General features: G+C 38.0%; 2 protein-coding genes across 2 annotated transcripts in view; one reads left to right on the plus strand and one right to left on the minus strand.

The window, feature by feature from the left end:
- Positions 1–5,882, minus strand: part of tes (testis derived transcript (3 LIM domains)) — a 27,072-nt gene extending 21,190 nt beyond the window's left edge. The window contains exon 1 of the mRNA XM_017436820.3: positions 5,684–5,882. Coding sequence (XP_017292309.1) covers positions 5,684–5,710 — 27 coding nt within the window. The 5' untranslated portion in view covers positions 5,711–5,882. The remainder of the gene's footprint in view (positions 1–5,683) is intronic.
- Positions 5,883–13,776: 7,894 nt separating this feature from the next.
- The window catches only part of cpa5 (carboxypeptidase A5), a 12,200-nt gene continuing 3,301 nt past the window's right edge, over positions 13,777–22,675 (plus strand). Inside the window, exons 1-11 of the mRNA XM_017436818.3 lie at positions 13,777–13,877; positions 15,746–15,941; positions 16,751–16,832; positions 16,954–17,088; positions 17,177–17,281; positions 17,413–17,514; positions 18,126–18,227; positions 18,304–18,414; positions 18,534–18,624; positions 19,486–19,685; positions 19,931–20,015. Of these exons, the coding sequence (XP_017292307.1) occupies positions 15,874–15,941; positions 16,751–16,832; positions 16,954–17,088; positions 17,177–17,281; positions 17,413–17,514; positions 18,126–18,227; positions 18,304–18,414; positions 18,534–18,624; positions 19,486–19,685; positions 19,931–20,015 (1,081 nt within the window). The 5' untranslated portion in view covers positions 13,777–13,877; positions 15,746–15,873. The remainder of the gene's footprint in view (positions 13,878–15,745; positions 15,942–16,750; positions 16,833–16,953; positions 17,089–17,176; positions 17,282–17,412; positions 17,515–18,125; positions 18,228–18,303; positions 18,415–18,533; positions 18,625–19,485; positions 19,686–19,930; positions 20,016–22,675) is intronic.

Here is a 22,675-nt window from a genome sequence, read left to right on the forward strand (position 1 = left end):
TAAAATACTAAAATTTTTCGCGGGGGACAATTTTGGGTAAAGTTTGGTGACTTTTTGAATATGTTTAAACCTCCAAATTAGCGTTTCTATGCGGACAAGAAAAATAATAAGAAACAGTACAGATCCAATAGGCCTTCGCAGCGCTGTCGCTGCTCGGGCCTAATAATAAGAAACAGTACAGATCCAATAGGCCTTCGCAGCGCTGTCGCTGCTCGGGCCTAAAAATGCATTTGCTAAAATAAATAAATAAAATACTGCAACATTGTAGTAAGGCAGAAAGAGCCGCAATCCATTTATTAACTCATAACATTCAACTGTTTGAAACACCATGTTCTGATTTTAGAACTGGTTGAAAAAAAAGGTGCAGAGGTATTTTTATTAAAGCTGTGATTTATTACAACTGACTGGTATTAAAGCTTTGCTGCCAAATACACTGTACAAAAAGAGTTACACTCCAGCAGCCTGCTCTTCTTTCCCACTGCTGCTGAACGTCTGCAGGCCTGTACAAAAACCTCAACAAGCCTCAGGTTAGGGCAGGTTATGATGTATTAACAGATGTTTCCTCTAGACAAAACTGAAAGGCGTTATGAGTAAAACTCTAAAATCCAATGATCATATAGGGAAAGAAAATCCCTGGATACAAGAAAGCTAATGAAGGCAAGCAAGGAGGTGGTAACCAAATTATAAATGTCCTTTCTGTCAAGATTTGACAACCATTTCCCTTAAACTGTAAAAATCTATTTCACCTGTAATATCTCACTTAAAACCTGTACTAAAGACTGGCACATGACAATATGTTGCATCAATATTCAGCAGATAAATAAAGAACAGACAACTCTTGACTAAAGGGATCAAAAAGGCCACACAGCGAATAACGAAAACAGACACTTTGCATTCCTTCATTTACCACACATAACATGCAGTCATGGGAAAAAGAAAGTCCAACCTGTTTCAATTTCAGGGTTTTTAATATCAGGACAACAAAATTGATCTGATTTTTACCAGGTTCTAACATTATACAAAAAAATTACAAAAATTTAACAAATTCCACCATATCATTATTTATTAAACAAAAATTAAGACAACAGGAAAAATCTGTGTGTGAAAAAACTAAGGCTGCTTCCACAAGATCTAATAGTGACAGTATCAGCCAGGTGATGCTGATCGAATGTAATTATTAAGTGAACATCGCCAGCCTGATCACCTTTATAAGAGCAGGAGTTCTGTCAGTTTGCTGCTCTGGAGCAGACAGAGGTGTGTTAACAGTATGCCAAGATGGAAAGAAATCAGCAATGACATTTTAGAAGCAGCCATTGCTGACTATCAATCTGGAAATAGATAAACGTGAATTTTCAAACAAACTGGAATTCATCATTGAAAACATTAAAGACAGCTGACATTGCTCCCAGAAATGGAAGTCTCATCAAATTAACCTTATGGTCAGAGTGCAATTTTCAGAGAAAGTGTAAAAAAAAAAAAAACTAGAAGCATTTTGAAAGCCCAAACCTTCAGCAAAGCCATAATGCAATTAAAAAACAATTGTAGGATCCAAAGCACCACCAAATTTTAAATCCATTGTTTTTTTGTGACAACCCCAACATTTCCTCAAAATTTCATCAACATTTGTTCATTAGTTTTTAAGTAATCGTGCTAACAAACAGACAGATGGAAGGATTCTAATAAAAACATAACCTTCTTGGTAGAGGTAAAATCCCAAGACATCCATCTCAGACTCTACAAGCCTCAATCAGCAATTTAAAGATAGTACAAACAGAAGAAGACTGAACAAGTATGTTTGTTCAGATGGGTTTCCAGGAGAAAACCTCTTTTGCCTAAAATGAACATAGCAGCATGACTTAGGGTGTAAAGATACATTTGAATGAACCAAAGACTTCTGTAATAATGTCATTTGGACAGAAGAGAACAAAGTACAGATGTTTACCTATAATGCACAGCATCGTGTTTGACCAGCACAAACACTTTGTACCAACTGTCAGCACGGTGGTGGAGGGCTGATGGTTTGGTTTCGTTGCAGTTATCAAGTCTCCTCTGAATATCCTCTGTAGACCAAAGGATTCTGGAGATGTGAGACCATCCATCTGACAGCTGAAGCTTTGACCAAACTGGGTCATGATGCAACAGAACAATGATCCCAAACACAGCAAGTTAACTACAACAGAATGGTTTAAAAATAAAAGAATCAAGATGCTAGAATGGTACAGTCAAAGTCAAGACCTCAGCGTGACTGAAATGCTGTGGTGAGACCTTGAGAGAGCTGAGCAGAAACCTCAATGAACTAAAGTGATGTTGGAAAGAAGATTGGGCCAAAATTCTTCTACAATCATGTGGGAGACTGATAAAGTCCTACAGAAAACCACTACTGAGAGTTATTGCTGCTAAAGGTGGTTCTACTAACTGCTGGATCAGAGGCTGGATGCAGTTTTTCAATTACATTTTCCCATTTTGGCTTAATTTTGTTTCACAAATGATGACACTGTGCAATCTACTGTGCTTTTTCCTACTAGGCTCATTCTGAATAATCTTAGAACCCGGTAAAGACCAGACCACTTTTATTCTGTCCTAGCACATAAAACCTTAGACCAGTGTTCTTCAACCACTGTGCCGCGGCACACCAGTGTGCCACGAGATATTGTCAGGTGCGCCGTGAGAAATTATCCAATTTGCGTGCCTGTGAGGTCTGGCGCCTGGCAGAGTAATCATGTAGTACTCTTCCATACCATTAGGTGGCGGCAGCAGGTAGCTAATTGCCTTGTGTTTAGAGACGAGCGAATTAGTGACGCTTGTCACAGGTGGCTAGCAGGACGACGGTGAAAGTGATGGATAGGTTTTTGAAGAGAAAAAATGTTGACTCTGAACTGGACCCTGGACAAAATCCGGACCCAGATGAAGGCCCTAGTATCAGTGGAGGTCAAAAGAAAGCAAAGACGTCCAGCAAAGTTTATGGCGCGAGGCAATATAACGAAAGCTATCTTGCATTTGGATTTACTTCTACCGGAGATGCAACAGCATCGACTCCGTTGTGCTTGGTTTGTGGTGAGAAGCTCTCCAACGAGTGCTATGGTCCCAAGTAAGCTTAAACGTCATCTCCAAACGAAACACCCTTCACTTCAAAATAAAAATGTGGAGTATTTTGTGTGTCTGCGTGAACACACGGAGAAACAAGCTACTTTCATGAGAAAAACAGCAAAGGTAAACGAGAGAGCACTTGAAGCTAGCTACCACGTAGCTGAACTTGTTGCTAAATCAAAAAAGTCCCACACTGTGGCAGAGCAATTAATACTTCCCGCCTGTAAAGCAATTGTAAATGAGATGCTAGGACCCGAAGCAGTTAAAGAAATAGTCAAAGTCCCTCTCTCAGATAACACAATTTCCAGACGTATTAATGATATGTCTGCCGACATCGAAAGTGTGGTTTTGGACAAGATCCGTATCAGTAATAAATTTGCGTTGCAACTTGATGACTCTACTGATATAAAGTGGACATGCTCAACTATTGGCCAATGTGCGCTTTGTAGATTGAGACAAAATCAGAGAAAACTTTCTATTTTGCAAGGCTTTGCCAGGAAAAACAATAGGAGAGGAAATTTTTTGGGTCACATCACAATATCTCAAAAAAGGAGGACTTAAGTGGGAAAACTGCACGAGTGTCTGCACTGATGGAGCTGCAGCCATGGTCGGGGCAACCAAAGGCTTTGTAAGCAGAGTGAAGGAAAAAACCCAGATGTGATCATTACGCACTGTTTTTTACACCGTGAAGCCCTCGTAGCCAAGACTTTACCAGCAGACCTTGTTCCTGTGTTGGATGATGTTGTGCGCATGGTAAACTTTGTAAAGTCAAGACCTGTGAAAAGTCGCATATTTGCAGCTTCGTGTGAAGAAATGGGGGCGGAGCATAAAGCCTTGCTGTTTCATACGGAGGTCTAATGGTTGTTGCGCGGCAAGGTGCTGGCCTGTGTGTATGAGCTGAAAGAGGAACTTCAAGTGTTTCTGACAAATGAGGGGTCTGACTATGCAAAGCTGCTTGCAAGTGATGAGTGGTGTGCAAGGCTGGCATACCTGGCAGATATTTTTCATCACCTGAATGAACTGAACACACGAATGCAAGGCCGAAATGAAAACCTGCTTACAAGTACAGATAAAATAAATGGATTCTGTTCAAAGGCGCAACTCTGGCAGCAACATGTGGAAAGTGGCAATCTTGAAATGTTCCCACTCACCAATATTTGGCAAGATGTTAATACTGCTGCACTGTGTGAGATAATAGTTAAACATTTGAAAACTCTCGAGGAAAAGATGTCATTTTATTTTTCTTCCGCCTCCACGGACTGTCTTGACTGGGTGAGGGACCCGTTCAGCTCAGCATCAGCTGTTGGAAAAGACGTGACTTTACAAGAGCAAGAGGAACTAACTGAACTGAGACATCGTGGTCTCAAACTAAACTTTGCTAACCTACCTTTGGTTGGCAGCTGCCAAGGAGTTCCCCATGCTGGCCAACAAAGCTATTTTGACGTTGCTTCCATTTTCCACAACATACCTGTGTGAGGTGAGCTTTTCAAGCCTGACTGCTGTAAAAATTAAAAACAGAGAAAGACAGAGCTGTGGAGGAAGAGCTTCGTGTTTGTCTTTCATCGATTCCTGACGGGATATCAGCTCTGTGTTCATCCAAACAGGCCCAGGTTCCACACTGAGTATAAATATGAAAGATACTTTTTTCTTTGTGTTTATTTGATTCCTATTCAAGATGTTATAACATAAGACTCTGTACATATTGTAAATAAACATTTATTGCATTTTCACTCTTGTGGCTATTGTATGATTTTGCATGAGGGTCAAACGAATCCCTAAGAACGTTTTTTTTTTTTTTTTTCCACATTTTCGGCTGGTGGTGTGCCGCGAGAAATTTTTAATGAAACAAATGTGCCTTGGCTCGAAAAAGGTTGAAAAACACTGCCTTAGACCCTTAACCTGTCTCTGTATATCTGCAACAATTCACAGTTAGCGAAAGGCTATTATTATTTTTCTATTTTGCTTGTATTGCAACACTTGGCTGACATTTGTTGCATAATTGTAGACTGACTAGAAATTTAAATTCTTTTTAGTGTGTTTTTTTTTGTTTGTTTGTTTTATGTTGTGTTGTTTCCATCTGAAGACATCAAGGGCCGGACTGATTTGGTCTAAGGGCCACTTCTGGTCCACAGGCCTTATCTTGGCCAGATTTGCCCTCACGAAAAACTGAGATTTGTTTGTACAGAACCAAAAGCACTTACAGAAAAAAAAAGAATTACTTCAAGCGGACTGGGCCGAACTTTAAAAACAGCCTTTATTGTCTTAATTTGTCACAGCTGGTGTTAATAGCAGGCAGGACGAAGCAGGAGGAGTTCCTTCACAATAAAACTTCTTCACAGAAGGAAGTAACCGTGCTGAATCTCCAAACCGTTCAATAAAAGCTTATACACTACATTAAAATCTGGCACTAAGTTATGTAGTGTTGCTGTGGTTTTTATTATTTTTTATAATACAGTCTAGATGTAGACTGAAACGTCTCAGAGATACTAACTAAACCGATCTGTTGAGCGGGGAACATTGTCCTCACCACCTGCTCCGTGTTCGGCACACCTTTCAGGGCGTTCCCCGGTTACAGTCTGGGAAAACTTCCACTTACCTTCTTCACTTCCTTCTCGATTTCCATCTTTCAGTCTGTCTGCGTCAAGTTCACTCTGTAAAAAGAAGCTTATTTTACCGAAATTGCTGTCAAAAACTCCCACCGACAAAACCCCGGTCAGGAAAGATAAAACAATCCTCTCTGCTCTTGTTTCGGAGGTCCTGCTCCTGCTGGGCTACACGTCCATCAAATTCAACAAGCAGTCAGCAGCTTCCGGTTAGACTTTTCAAAATAAAGCAATTCCCTTCATGAGCAAACTGTGTTAATTAAAGGGATAGTTCTGACATTTCAAAGTAGGGCTCCGTAGAAAACGTAGAAAAAGCAATCAGCATATTTTACAATATTCCACCAAGTGTCCATTTCATTGTTGGGGGATGATGCCAGCAGGATGCAGTTTACAGGAGTTGTTGTGTTTTATTTTTGGAACCAGTATCTGTACACTATCCAGGGACGGCTGGTATCAGTGAGCTAATAGGGCTAAGCCCTCCCTGGTGTTTACAATATAAATGTTAAAATGCCTAATAAGCACAAATTAAAAATACTGTATCACATTTTCTGAAATTTACAACAAAACTGGTGCCAAACAGTCTTGAGAAAATTCCCAAGTCTTTCCAACGGGATAACTTTTTACAGCCCCATTCAGCCCCTTGTCTTGCCTGGTACAGGATGATTGACATGCGTCTTGTCCCGCCTCCTCGGTTTGCTGCTCATTTGGGCTAATTTCGTTCAGCCCAGGGTCAGCTCAAGGCCTCAGCCTTAAGCCAATGAGGGTGGACGTACAATAACGTGCCTCAAGCGTGAGTGTACATGGGTGTGGTTTATCGTGGACTGAGATAAGTGCGATGGCGAGCAAGATATACATAAACGAGGTGAATTATTTAATTTCTCACCCGTTTTCCTTAATGTCTTTGGGGGACAAACTGGAAGTGAAGAGGTTGGGAGCAGATAGACCTAAGGATATATATTAGCAAGTGTAGCTAACAGATCTTTAACAAGGTGGTTATTAACGTTTTTAAATCCCAGAAAAGTTGTCAGGGTGAGCTTCTCTTTAAAAAGGTAAGATTCATTTTTAAAAACGAAGCACTTTCCAGTATTGCATGTCTTGTTTGATTTTATCTTATCAGTGTGATTAGTAACTGTGTCAAGGAGAGTGGTGCAATCATCTGAAATGATTATAGCTGAAACTCCTAATGAAGGGAATGAAGTATTGCACAACTGACAGAGGCTCTGTGTAAGCTTGGTTTTTAGTGGTGGTTTGTTTTAAGGTTATCTTTGTGATGAAAAAGAACATAATGTCAATTTATAGCAGGTTTTCTTTATTTCAAATTGGATGCTTCTGTTGTTGGAATCCAAACTGCAGGGTTCTATTATACATCTATTAACCCACCCTACAAATATCACCACCATCCGCCACTGACTTTAGCAATGTGGGGCTTAAGCCCCGCATACAATCATGGTCTCACATGACCTTTCTTTTAAGCATGAAACAAATGGGCACATTTTTTTATGTCTGCCAGGTGCTGACCTGGATAGAAGTGATGATGAGCTGGGAGGAAGGAGCTTCCCTTTAAATGAGAGCAGTGTTTGTTGGTAGGAGGAGGTGTCACCTTAAGTCAGAGGCAACCTACTGGATTGATCTAAGTTTATTTACCATCTGACAACAAAAACATCCAACAGACAGAAAAATACCAGAAATCACCTAATTTTTAACACAGAACCTTTAATTAATCATATTCAGCTAATCCACTGACTTTATTCATCCCATTTGGATCTTGGAAGCCCCTTTGGTTTGTTCACATCAATTACATGATTTAGCTGCTTGACCTGAGCAGGGCATTTGACTGAATGGTTATTTGAAATGAAGTTCAAACCATACCCTGCTTTGTCACCTGAGTTGCAAATGGTGTGTAGCCACTAATTACAGCTAAACAGATTAACAATATAAATATTTGAACATGCAAGAGTCAACATCTAAAGTATATATATTTTTTAAGTAGAGCAAAGTCCTGTTTGTTTACCTTGAGGGGGTAGGACTTAAAACTTGTACTGGGACCAGTTCATGGGGAGGCTGGGCCCATTCTGGCTTCAAGTTCCAACAGAAGCATCCAATTTGAAATAAAGAAAACCTGCTATAAATCAACATTATGTACTTTTTTAGCACAAAGACAACCTTAAAACAAACCACCACCAAATACCAAGCTCACACAGAGCCTCTGTCAGCTATCCAAAGTTAATTCCACTGCATTAAGAGTTTTAACTATAATTATTTCAAATGATTTTTCCCAGTCAAACAGCTTTGCATAACACTGCACCACACTCCTTGGCACAATTACTAATCACACTGATAAAATCAAATCCAACAAAATATGCAATATTAGAAAGTGCAGTTTTTTTTAAGAGGCCTACCTTGTTTTAAAGAGAAGCTCACTCTGATGACTTTTCTGGAATGCAAAAAGCTTAATAACCACTTTGTTAATGATTTGTTAGCTACACTTGCTGTTAGTCAGTTCTTTCACTGAAACCACCCTCACTGGCTAAAGCCTGACAACACAATGAAACTGATATAGATTATCTTCTTTAATATCAAGTTTAAAGAAGTAATTGACCACAGCAATGTCAACAAAGTACATATTTAACTTACCATACAACACTTTGCTTTTAATGCATTTTATCACTTTTCAGAGTTTATTTCAGACAAACAATCTGTTATGTTTACAGTTCCTTTGCACCTCTGACAATATGGCACATATTCTCACAATACATTTGAGCAGTGTGGTATGTCAGCACACCTTGATCAATATTTTTATCTGCTGTAATTTTAATTGTTGTGGACAGCTCTTTAAATGACCTTAGTTTATAGAAATAGAGTTTTAGGCTGACAGGACTGACAAGCTAGTTCAAAGGCAGCCAAGATTAAAGTGGATTGTTGTCTCAAAGCAACTTCAATCCAAATTTTCATAGTGGTTTATGCAAACTCTATTTCATAAACTTTTACATAATGGTCAGTTTTGTGTTACATAGTTATTGGAAATTCTATGGTTATGTGCAAGTGCAAAGAGCAGCAGCAAGCTGTAACTTCAATATCCTAATATTTCTGCTAAAATAAGTATGCAAGGCAAACCTGACAGTGGTGTAAAGGTTTAAACAATAGTGTTTGCATGAAGTGCTACAAAAGTTTTAGGATTAGAGCTTTTCAAAAAAAACCTGCTTTCAAAGAGCACATGAACAAGGTAATGACTTTTTCAAGCAGACCCACTTCCAAAGAGGATCTTTGTTGTCTTAAAACTATTTCAGTCTTCAATCTTTAAAATATTGCAGCAGATGATGCAAAAGCTATTTCTAAAACCTTTAGACCAGGGGTGTCAAACTCCATTTCTTGGGGGCCGCTCTGCTGCATGTTTTAGAGGTGTTCTTGCTTTAAAACACCTGGTTTAAATAAATGATTTGTTGCCATGCTCCTTGAGAACTTGATGATTTAGTGAGGAGGTAAATAAACCATCTGAATCAGGTGCGTTGGGCAGAAAAACCTAAAATTCCCAGGACAGATGTAGCTGTTTTTATCAAATATTGGGGAAAAAAAGTTAATATATAGTATAATCTCATATAATGAGTATAATCTCATGTGATATTAAAAGATGTCAAGCTCAGAGTATGTTGTTGTTGCTGACTCTCAGCTGCTGCCCCATACAATTTTAGCTCAATATTTGTACAATTGACTGAGTTTTAGTCATTTTTGTGTTGACTAATGTTGAGTAGCTGTGGTGGGCATTTGAATTGAATGGACTCCAAAAGTTAGTTATAAATGTGCATTTTAAGATTATTTTCTGAATATGTTATTAAAACTGTTATTTTATGCTGTAACTCTTGCTACAGTTTGAGCACTACACACACGCACACGCACACACGTATGTATGTATGTCAAAAAAAACGGGGGGAGAGAGAGAAATATGGTTTAGGCTCAGTTTCAAATTGTTTAACCTAAACATGTCACCTCATCGTTTTACGGTTTTCTTCTGTTCTTTACTGTGATAGCGATTTACTTCCGGTCAGAGTCGTATGTCTTTCGTCGAACTTGACGTGTGTTTCACTCAGAAGGTCCCGTTCACTTTTCACCGTCGGTTGGAGGGGGGGGAGGGGCACTTCTGCCTTGATGGGTTTTTATCTAAACCAATCAGGAAGAGAGAAAACGGGTACTTGAAAGTAGAGCGACCAATCTGCGAGCAGCAGGGGCGTGGTCTCTACATAACAAAGACAAGATTTTGACGTTCAACCAGCTGATCTGAAGTAGATGTATTGCCAGTTTATTTTTCTTTACCCATCTCTTTACTCCGTTAAAATAATGGCATGTTAAGATTTTTTTTTTTTTTTGCAATGATCAAGAAATTAAAGATGACTTAAAAGTAGGATATTAGTTTTTGCATGCAGCAGTGCAGTCTGTTATTCTGGGATATAAAACCACACCTTACAGCTGGTGGACTTTGAGATCTACTGTTTGCAGTAATTACTGAAAAAAAAAGTTGAACAACTGGTATGCCTGAATGACAGGAAGTAGTGGTGGTTAGCAGCTTCCTGTGAGTGATGCTGGAGCTTGTGTTAAAGGAAGTGATACTATCACACCCTGACAGGTCATATTTGGTGTTAAATGTTGAAAAGCTATGTTTAATCAGCATGCTTTTACCAGAAACACTCCGTCACTGTGGTGTCTGTTCAGTGGTGTCCAGCATGTTGAAATCGCAACTGCTTCATGTTGCCTGAAAATGCAACTCAGAGGTTGTTCACATGAGAGAAGCAGGCTCTCATTAAGATTAGAGCTGCTACAGTCTTTGCAGCAAACAATCCAGATCTCTGTAGGTTTGTGGTGAAAAGCACATTTAAAAAAAATATTGTTATTTTGCATGAAGCTGTAAGGCAGCAGTATCAGGATCAGCCTATTAAAGAAATGGAACAAACTTAAAAATAAAAAAAAACAAACAGCCTGGAGGACTATTATTTCTTTCAAGGGTAATGCCATTACTAGGCAATATAGAATGTCTTCCCTCAGTGTGGGAAAATAGGTTTAGAGAATGGGCTACAAAGGCTTCCACTCATCTTTATTCTGCTGCATGACTGGGTCATGGAGGCAACAGGTCCAGGAGGAAAACCCAGACCTCCCTCTCCCAAGCAACACTCTCCAGCTTCCCCTGGGGGATCCCAAGGTATTCCAATCCTAGAGAGGATACATACATACATGGGAGTTCTAGGTCTGCTGCCAGGTCTCCTTTCAGTGGGACACCCTTGAAAAACATTGAATGGGAGGCGCTAAAGAGCCATCCTAATCAAATACATTAACAAACTTGGTAGACTCCAACTGATGCAGAGCAGCTACTCTACCTTGAGCTCCCCCAAACGAGGCAGCTCCTCACCCTGTGTCTAAGTTTGGCCACAGAAGAAAACGCTCATTTCAGCTACTTGTATCCTGATCATAGGTAAGAGTTAGACTGTAGATGGACCATTAAATCAAGAGCTTCACTTTTTGGTTCCTCCTTCACCTCAACAAACTGGACCAACACCCTCCTCACTGCGGACAAGGCGACCAATCCCTTGATCCACCTCCTGTTCCATCCTACCATTACTCCTTAACAAATCTCCCAGATGGTTGAAATCCTTTGTAGGAGGCAAAAAATGAGAGTAAAGTAAAGCAAAAATAGAAAAAAAAAAACTGTAAAAATGGCTTCATTGCTGTTTTATTTTGTATATAATAAAGTGGTAGTGGGCATGCATTAAAGATGCTGCTTTGTCATTGTTTCACAAAAGTTTTTTTTTTTTTTTCATTAAAATGAGGCAGCAAATATCTATTTTAAAAATCATTAATGTAATAAAATGCTAAGCTCACTTTGGTTAAAATGACTACAGTAACATCTACAAAATGGCATCAAGCACTGCATTCAAAAAACTGGACACTTTATCACTCTGCCATTTGTTTCACTACCAACACATCTTTCCACACTCACCATTGTGATCTCTACAAACATGCAGGCCCTCTTTTCAAACCAGGTGGCTCCTTCATTGGTTTTACTTTGTCTACAAGACAATTCTGAGCAAGACACCATTTTATCTGTCATCTCTGCTTCACCTCGTCTATCCTAAATATAGTGCTAGATCAGGGGACTATATCAGGTTCATTATCCCAAAAACTTCCACTGTAGTTTGAATTATCCTGGTTTTATTTTATAAACATAATTAGGTAAGTAGTAAGTTATTTCTGTATTATTGACAGAAAGAGGATTGATCCTAAAGAAAAATTGATTTTTGAAATGTTGATAATATAAAATTGTTGTGCAAAGAAACTTTTAAAAAGTGTGAAAACTTCAACAATTTTCATTTTGAAAAGGTTTGATCTCCTGATTTCTCCAGATCTCCTGAAAGTCATTGTAAAATATAAATTATGTATAAAATTGTAATTAATGAGCAGGATTAAGCTCCTGTATCAGTCTTATCACAGGAAAGATCAGCATCTGGCTGAATGTATTCTCTTGTTTAATAACTACTGTATGTTGTGCAGATTGTGTGCAGTTTTGTGTTAAATGCAAGTCCATATTCTTCTTCAAAGAACCTTCAACTTTTTAAGCATTTTCCTTTTCTTTTTTCAAAAACAAGAAAGGCACTTGAGACCACAGTCATATTGGTGACTGCTCAAAAAGGCTTGTCTTCAGATTACTAAATTACTAAATGATTCAGATGAGACCAAATTTGAGCTCTTTGACATCATCTTGACCTGCCATGTTTGGAGAAAGAGAAATGCTGAACCGCAGAACACCATCCTCACAGTCACAGTCAAGCATGGAGGTGGAAACATTATGATTTAGGACTGTTTTTGTACTAAGGATGCACACCACATCAAAGGGCCAATGGACATGGCCACAGGGCCATGAACCATAAAATCCTGAATGAGTCTCTTCCCTCAGCCAGAACACTAAAGATGGGTCATGAAACGGTCTTCCAGCAAGACAATGATCCAAAACGTACCGCCAAGGCAAAAAGAAGTGGCTAAAGAAGAAGCACAATAAGGTCATAGAGCAGACTAGCTCCCAGACCTCAATTCAATAAAATGTCTATGGAGGGAGATGAAGCTTTAGAGTTGCCAAGCAGCAGCCAAGAAACCTAAAGGATTTAGAGAGTTTCTGTAAAGAGGAGTGGGCCAGAGAGTGGCCAAGAACTACTGAAAGAAACAACACAAAAACCTCTGAAAAAGACACTAAGTACAAATTCCTTCTTCTGGAGAGTAAATAAAAATGGAGTGGCATCAAAGTTTAGCTTTTTTAGGATTTCTGTTTTGTCTGTGGTACACGTGCCACAGACAATGGGTTCAGCATGAGCGGCACAAGCCATTTCTCCCGCTAGTGGTAGAAACACACATTTGCTTTGGTCGTATTTACCCAGAAGGCCCTGTGCTATAGTCCGCTTCCTGCTTTTGGAGCGGTCTCTAGTTCGCTTGCATTCACATATCCATTTGAACCACACCAGAGTCCGAACCGAGACCTAGGTTTTTCGGCAGACCAGAGTTCGCTTTTTTGGTCTGTATCAGAGTTTGATTGCGCATTCACACCTCCCCAAATGAACCAGACTTTCTAGGCAAACGAACTAGAGTTTGATTAAAGCAGACTAAATGGGGCTGGTGTGAATGCACCTTTAGACAGCCACATTATACATGTATTGTGTAACAAAACAAGAGTCCAAAAGTGTCAGTGTGAACAAAGTGGATTTACCATGTGTCAATACATTTTGAAGGTAGTTTTTCTTGATAAAATGACTAAATTCTTGCAAAATTGTATATTGTAGGCTTACTTACCTATGGAAGGATATTCCAGATGCAGTTGTAACATGCACACAAATCAGGCATGCTGCTACAATAAGACGACTGATTCCCGTTTTGATAATGGCAGGGATTGTCACAATCACATGACGAGTGCTCCCTCTCTGTTTTTAACTCTATGTTTGGTACTTACCTTATGTTTCATCTGAAACAGGAAGTTCTATATTCTAAAAGTGCCGTTTCAGACTTAAACAGAAGTTAGACTGCTTTATCATTTCAGTTCAGTTTGTATAGTTGATGCCTTCAGTGACGCCTGAAGTGAGCGTTTAGGAGCTCTCTGTCTTTCTCCAAGAACACAACAGAGCACTTGGATGATGATAAGGAATGCTGTCTGCTGTTTTTGTAAGTCACTGTGAATCGTGCAGGTGTGTTCCACACCACTCTTTATTTTTGTTTTACCTTATCAGCTCAGTTGCATAACAAACTATAAACGGCAGAAAGTAGTTCCGACGACAGATGTGAAAAATATATTGGTGAACATTGTAAAGAATTGTAGCTTTGTATTGTGTTAAGTGGTTTTATGTTACAAGATGATCAAATAGCTGGTAAATATTTTGGGAAAAAAACTGTTTGTAAACCATGTACAGTATACATTAAAAAAAATATATTTGAGTTCAATGTCAGTTAAACTGAAAATGTGTCAATTGATCAATTATTAACAAATTTCAGGTTCTCATTTACCAAAATATGTCTGTTTTACAGAATAAAGGAATTTAATATAAATGTACATATATCACACATCATAAATGTATGCACAGATGTCAACTTTAATATGTTTTAACCCTAAAAACCCAGTAAAACACAAGATTCTGGCTTTTTGACTTTAATATGGCAGCCATCTTGTATCTGAAAGTGTCCCCCGCCGCTATCATGAATCAATTACAGCTCTTCTGTATCGATGTTGTCAGACTACAGTTTCACTACTGCAGGTAGTTGTGTTTAAGAAAAATGTCCACAATAAAAGTGTAGACTTTGGCATTTATTGAAGATGTAATGATGCCAACTCTCCTGTACCTTTACCTGAAATGACACTTTCATCCAGTCACCCACAGGCTCAGATCATCAATAACTAAAAACGTCCACGTTATTCAGACAGTCAGCTTCATAAATTTATTTTAGGGTATTAATAGTGGCTTTTGTTTGACTTTTATGTATGTAAATCCCTTTTCTGTTTTTAAGCAAGTTCTTACAGTTCAGTCACACACACTGACTCCAGTTCCTTGTTTCTCATGTGTTTTGTTGTGCGTTTTTTGTTTTCAAGACTTTTTGCTTTAACCCTCCTGAAGCCCTCAAAAGAGAGAGAGAGATGGAGAGAGGTAGAGAAGTCCTTCTAACTTCAGTTCAATTTGATCCAAAGACCACTGGAGGGTTAAATTTTCTATCTTGACACGTTGGTGTCTTCCTTGGTCTACCATTACGCTTCCCTTTTACAACCTTCCTGTTTTATTTGTACTTGGTAAAGATTTTATACATAGCTGACTGGAAACAACCAACATCTTTGCAACATTTCGTGATGATTTATCTTCTTAAAGAATTTTCATAATCTTTCAAGTCAATCCGATTTGTTAAACAGGTCTCCAAGGTGTGAGCACTCTAATTGAAGACTATTGAACACATTTAATCTGATGTAGGTGTTTGTTTTAGAACTATATATAACAGCATGATTCTGTGTTATTTTTTCCTCTACTTGATCTAAAAAAAAGCAGTTCTGACTGACTACAACAATTATATTTCTTTTTTTTAATGTCTCTTAATACCAGAAGGTTGGAATTTTGAAAAGTGAAAGTTTGATGGCATGTCTCATGTTGAGAAATGACAGAGTTATAGCCATTTTGGTTAAACCTTGAAAAATACATTACAATTTGCGATATCTCAAGTGAACTTGCATTACCTGTTTACACTTGGAGTATGTGTTGTGAATCAGTCCCAGCTACTACCACCCCTAATTTTACCTCGGTATCGGTATTCACAATTAGCTATTCAACAAGGTGGCTTCATCTATGTCTACTCTCACTATATGCCTTATTATTACAAAATGTTTATAAAGTTAATTTTTCCATAAATTTAGAAAGAATTCACATAGGCCTGCATAGTTTAGTTTTTAAATTTGATCAAGGGGTTATACATAATCTTCAAGTAGGTTTTGTGACTGTGGACTTTTTAATAAAGAACCCTGTACTAGTCAATAATTTTTGGTGTGTTATCTCTAGGCTGGCATGGGAACAGTAGCAGCTGGTGACACAACTCTGTCACCCAGAGCAAGGTCGAGGTAGGCACACGTGACCTGGATCAGGCATAAAAGCCTGCGTTTGGCCAAGTCAGATTTACACTGTTGTTCATGATGAGAGGGATGCTCACTTTTGCCGCGCTTTTTGTGGTCGTTCTTGCCAAGGAGACGTTTGAGGGGTAAGTGGACATGTTACAACCTCTCACTGCTGTGTAAGGTGTAAGTGATTTGTACACACGTCTGGGGCAAAAGATTGCAGCACCAAAAAAAAATGAAGGTGCTTATAAAAGTAATGCTGTAACTTTTCTTTTCTAAAAAGAGATAAGAAACACCATTACAAAAATGGTACAAAATTGGAACACATTATGCATTTTGAACAACTATCGTTACTCAGAAAGTGAATAGTAAATGGCCTGCACTTGTATAGCACTTTATCTTGTCCAAAGACCTCAAAGCGCTTCACACTACATTCAGTCATTCACCCATTCATCCACACATTCTCACACTGATGTAATTATGAAAAATTAACAAATATTAAATCAGTAATTGACTCAAACTAATGCTTTGTCCACACCACCCTAGATATTATTAAGTGAAAAAGACACTGCTATTTAAAAAATGACTTAACAACCTGTTTCACCCTTTGTACCGTAGAAACCAAAACAACAATAAAGGTGTTTTACCATTTTATCCTGACTCTTTCACCATTAAAGTTTGCTTGTGTGCTAAAATGGTTAATAACTGAAAGGAAATTATATCAAATTGTGTTGTAATGTCAACACAATGTCAAAGAAAAAAAAAGTTTTTGAATGGAGAATCTTTTTTAGTCTTTAATCTTTTTGAGATTTGATTTATGTTCACCTTTAACCTAATATATTTTCAGCTGGAACTTGCCAGTTAAAGCTCATTCCATTGCCTAAAATTGTAAACTTGTGAACTTTTGCAATAAATTGATGCCAAACCTTGTTGCCCTGTTCTCGTTTTGCAGGCATCAGGTTCTTCGGATTATCCCAAAGAATGACATCCAGCTGTCTCTTATCAAGGACTTGGAGAAGATGATAGAGTTTGAGGTTTCCTATATAATAATTCTAAATAATTTTTTCTCCAAATGTTACAAATCTATATATTTATGTTTGAGCTGCTTTAAAAAATTACAAAACATGTTTTGAATACTTTTTAACGTTTTTTTAGTTGGACATCTGGATGAGGGTGACTAATATTTTCTCACCCGTGGATGTCAGAGTTCCCTCTCACACCTTGCAGTCTTTCAAGAGTTACTTAGAGAACCTGAACATCGAGTATGCCACCATGATTGAGAATCTGCAGGTAAACTGGAGCCAGCTTGTGATTTAATTTTTTTCTAACAAAATTGATTTTCTGTTGTTCAAATAATAATCATGTTACTGTTCTTTAGGCAATCTTGGATGAAGAGCAGGAAGAAATGGACTCTGCTGCTCGTGTTGCTCAACCAAAACACACTGACAGCTTTGATTACACCAGGTACCACCCTATCAATGAGGTTTGTGCACACATTGTATTTTGCTAGTTACAGAGATTAGGAGAATCATCATCCAAATCAGCCAGAGCTACAGAATTATGTATTCTCAGGTGATATGTATGTTCATAGCAGGAGTTTTGTTTTTGCTTCAGATCTACAGTTTCCAGAACATGCTGGTGGCTGAAAATCCCAACTTGGTCAGCAAAATTGTGATTGGTCAAAGCTACGAAGGCCGTCCACTTAATGTGCTCAAGGTAAAAACAACTCCTGAAACGCCCTCAAAATGTTTACTATTAGTTATATGAATGCTATTACCTCCAGTTAAAGAAATAAAAATATAGAGAAAAAAATTCTAAATGACTCTTTTGTACAACAAAATAACTACATTTAGCAACTTCTCTGGCAAGGACTCAGCAGATTTAGAGTCACAGTAGTTTTCCTTGTTCAGGAGATTCTTGTTTTCATCTTATTCCATCATGACTGAACACATATTTTGCAGAACTTGTGCAATTGTGTCATGATTACAATTTTAACTTAAGGTGAACTGAATTAAAATCTCTGCAAGATTTAATATTTAAAGTAAAAAAAAAAACAACCTAAAGAGCAAATAGGAAAGGTTTTTGACCTGGAGTTTTAAATTAAAGCTCATAGATACACTTTAAAATATGAGTCCGCTTATTTCATAACATAGAATATTACAGAAGTCCCAAATTACTTGGCCTTTGTAAAAGAAAGTTGATGGATGTTGGAATTTTAAGTAGTAGCTGCATTGGCAACAGATAAAATTTTGTCAAAGACTTTTCTATTTAATTCTTTTATGTAAAACACAGTCATGCGACAGCTCTACTCCCTTTTGTTTGATCAGTTCAGCACCGGTGGAACCAACCATCCTGCCATTTGGATCGACACTGGAATCCACTCTAGAGAGTGGGTCACTCAGGCCAGTGGCATCTGGTTTGCCAAAAAGGTACAATAATTTGTAATGTTTTAAGTCTCTGTCTCTGCTGCTTCTGAACACCAACATTCTGTAAAAAAACCTTTAGATAGTGAAAGAATATGGACGTGACCCTGCTCTCACGGCCATCCTCAACAACATGGACATCTTTTTGGAGATTGTGACCAACCCTGATGGATATTACTATACCCACACCTCTGTGAGTCACTTAAAATTTTTATCAATGACATTAAATTAATTCCCCACCAGTGTTTCTTTTACTTTTGAAAGTTTTCTACAACAATAATCCTAAAGCTAGCAATATCTTAATGTTTTCAGAACCGTATGTGGCGAAAGACAAGAAAGCCAAACTCTGGTTCTTCCTGCATTGGAGTTGATCCCAACAGAAACTGGGATGCTGGTTTTGGAGGTAAAAGCTTTTTTTTTTTTTTTTTTTGCTTGAACACCTATTTCATGTAATTTTTAACTCTCTACTGTCAATGTAGAAATTAGTCAAGTTTCTTAAAGTGGAGACGAGTTTGGTGCAAAGAACAAAACAAGAGTCAAAATAGTTTTATATGTCTTTATTATATTGGTTCAATTGAAAATAAATTTGCATTTATAAACTGTTTCTGTCAGATTTTGTAGTTGTAGATAAGATCCAAGGATGCAGACTTTCACAAGGACGAAAAGTTTTATAGTGACAGGCCGTTGGAACCTGAATCTCAAAAACTCCAATGCAGTGTTTCACAACTTTGTGTCAGAGTGTGATTCATTTGGCCTGAATTATGTGATTAATGGTGTCCAAAGCTTTGAAAGCGCTGAATGCAGGTCACTGCTTTGGTCCCTGATTTAATTATTTATAAGAAAGTGAATCATTGGTGGGATTCATAGTGTGTTTTGGTGGCAAATTTTCAAATAATATAATATTTCTAACTGATAATGCTCTGACTGCTGTCCACTGCAGATAAGGTACTGACTACCGTTAATAACTCCATAGACCTCTACTTCATAAAATCCAAACCAAGAAATAGGGTCTGATGGTAGTTAAGATAAACTATGAACACTACTACTCACATTCATTTTTTTTATCTATGAGGGAAATGCTTGTACCATGCAAATCAATAAATAATAAATTGTGTGTGGTGCTTTGGTCTTTGAATAGTTTGCTGTGTGTGTGTGTATGTGAGAGAGAGGGGGGTAGGGGTGGTGGGTAGGGGGTGAGAGAGCGAAAGAGAGTGAAAACATTTGTTTCCATTTTATTGTGTTTGTTCTGTTTGTTTTTTGGTAGGACCTGGTGCTAGCAGCTACCCCTGCTCAGAGACCTACTGTGGACCCAGAGCTCACTCCGAGTCTGAGGTCAAGTCCATTGTAGACTTTGTGAAGTCCCACGGCAACATCAAGGCTTTCATCTCCATCCATTCCTACTCTCAGATGCTCATGTACCCCTACGGTTACACCAGGACTCCTGTCAAGGACCAGGCTGAGCTGGTACAATTAGTCCTCTGTAACAGATTTTAATTTTATTTTTCTAAGCATAGTTCTCTTGTGTTGGCTTCATAACATGTAGAACCTGAAAAACCTTTTCTTGGTTGCTAAAAGTAAAGTAATATTTAACCATATTATATAGAGGTTTTTATGTTAATGCCTTTGTTCCAGTAAATGCTGACCATTTTCTGCAAGGAAGAAAGAAAATGTAAAAAGAATAGAAATATGAGTGTCATATTATTTTGCAGCACCAACTGGCCCAAAAGGCTATCACTGACCTGGCCTCCTTGTATGGGACTCGCTACAGATATGGCAGTATCATCAACACCATCTGTAAGTTTCAGCATCACAACATACATTATAGAGCTGATTTAGTTCATTCTACTTTCAAATCGTAATGTTTTAGTACAACTTTGGTAAACTACAAAGCCGCACCACTTGCAGAATTAAGGCTCAGTTATAGTCATGCTTTGTAGCGTCGCGCAGGGCTCCAGGCACAGCATGCGGACCTGAGCCAGCTGTGTAGGTGTTTATACTTGACTCTCACGTCGGTGCAGTATTCTCCGAAAAAACAGGGCGCTGTTTTATTTCACTTTATGCGCCTTATGGTCCGATGTGCCTTGTATATGACAAAAATTTTGAAAATGGACCATTTATTGACAATTTCTTATAATCCAGTGCGCCCTATAGTGCAGAAAATATGGTAGATTACTACAAAAGTTCAAAATTACTATTGAACTTTACAGAAAAAAGTTGTTTATTGGCCTTTCAGGCAGTAGCTGCGTTAGCACCTATCATAATTTTATATTCTAGACTTCCAGCTGCCAAGACATTCTTTCCTTTTCCTAACTACAGTTTATAGCAAGTTTTCAACATACAGATCTCAATATCTTATTAGCTGAAGAAACGATTCCTTCGCCAAAGTCCTTGAGAAACATTCTTAACTTTGACATAAGAACAAAGTTTTTCAAGAATGCTTTTAATTCTAGGTCAAATGTTTCTGGATTTAGTAGAATCAGTTTGCTATATGAAGCTGAGGAAATTGGTTGCCTCACAGGACACAATTACTGGAGTTTTAATTTTGCAGTCATTTATTAACTCCACCGGGGATGTTATTTTTAACAGTAGTGGCGGTTGATTTGTTTTGTCTATTTGAAAGATTACTTAACTACTAATAAAAAGGATTTAGTTAAATTTTCATTAAATGTTATGTCATGGTTTTAGGTATTTGCCTGACCCAAATGCAAGATACTCTCAGGAAGCAATAAAAAGTTAAAGTTTATTTACAAAGAAATTAATTAATGAAGGGTCTTGATCTGAGGAGCGTCTGGTTGGCACGGACAATCAGGAACAGAGTATTTGAGTATAAAGAGAGTGATGAGAAATGTGTCCTACTGTTGAAGAAGAGGTAGAAGAGGTAGGCTGCCAGGTAGAGGTGAGAGGAATCTGGGGAGATGGTTCTGTGTGTAGATGAAGGCAGAGGTGCGCTGGGTGAACTGGAGCAGGTTGATTAAAGTGAGGTGGAAGGTTGAAGTTGATGTGGTGATCAATTTGTTGAAGGCTTGAAGCAGGAGGATAATGAGTGTGTTGGAAGGTGGACAGGTTGCATGAAGGAGGATGAAGGTAGAATCTTGTGGTGCCAGTTGTGGATTGAAGACTTTACAGAGAGCTTGAGCTTGAACGGAGAAATCCAGGTAACAACACAAAGGCACAAATCCAGGAAACTTGCAGGGTTACATTTAAAGGAGCCAACGGAGATAATAAATTTCTAAGTTTAAAAAGAATGAGGGGGAAAATCTCAAAAGGGCTCAGAATTTTACCACTATTGTAAACACTAAGGCAACAAAGGACTGGCAGCCAGCTACTCTTGACCTCTGGCTTGATGAGCCTAATGGTTTGAAGGTGTACAGCAGCACACCTTCAGAGATCCGCCCTCCAGTGGACACCTGCAGCACCATGCTCCGCTGCTCCCTCTGGTGGGAAACTGCAAAACTGATAAGTGAAGTAAAGGAATCATAGACATAAAGAGTAGACACAATAACTTATATACTATAGACATGACAAGCCGCTCTAAAGGCTCAAGCCAATGTGCGGCGAAAGTGACACCATCTTGCTAAAGTATTCTTAAAGGCGCAGCACTGTGTAAACAATGCTGAAGACTAACAAAATTACGATATTTTGTGAGTAAGATGAACCCAATTTTACAAGAACGCTATAATTCAGGTTCACAGATATACACTGTTATTGTAATAATAACCATATTAATAAAAAACATTATTTGAACAGATAATATTGATAATAACCATTATCTTACTAGATAATAATAATAACATTTTTTTATTATTATTATTATTATTATTATTATTATTATATGTAGTTATCATTTTTATTTATTTTTATTTTTCCAGTAGTCTGTTTGAATAATTCTTAATAATAATAATAATAATAATAATAATAATAATAATAATAATAATAATAATAATAATAATAATAATAGTTATTATTATTAACCTTATTTTTAAAGGATTGTGAACATGGCTTTTTTTAAAGAAAGAAAATTATTGAGCTGTTCTTTTTCTATTTTCAGAAGTTTCTGACCTTTGAACAGTAAAACTTTGGTCAACTTCTGACAAACAGACTCTTTTTAAGATGAGGAGTGCAATCTGGTAACATGTTTCTGCCAGTGACGCGGTGAGGTTCATGGTTGGTGAGGCACTGAGAGTCAGATTTACAGATATATAAATCCAAAAGGGTAGCTTATTCAATTGGCTACTGGTTATTTCATATCTCATCAGCGTTCTTCACACACACACTCTCTCTCTCTCTCTCTCTCTCTCACTCACTCACACACGCTTGCGTGCGCACACGCACACACAGTAGTATTAAGGATAAGATAAGAAAAAATGTTACAATTACCGTTTTGGCAGTCCGATGGAGCAAAACAAAACTTAACGGCTGGCAGCAGTGCACGTGACTGTCACTGGCCTCTGCGT

This window comes from Kryptolebias marmoratus, linkage group LG11 (assembly GCF_001649575.2).
Source record: "Kryptolebias marmoratus isolate JLee-2015 linkage group LG11, ASM164957v2, whole genome shotgun sequence".
NCBI lineage: Eukaryota > Metazoa > Chordata > Actinopteri > Cyprinodontiformes > Rivulidae > Kryptolebias > Kryptolebias marmoratus.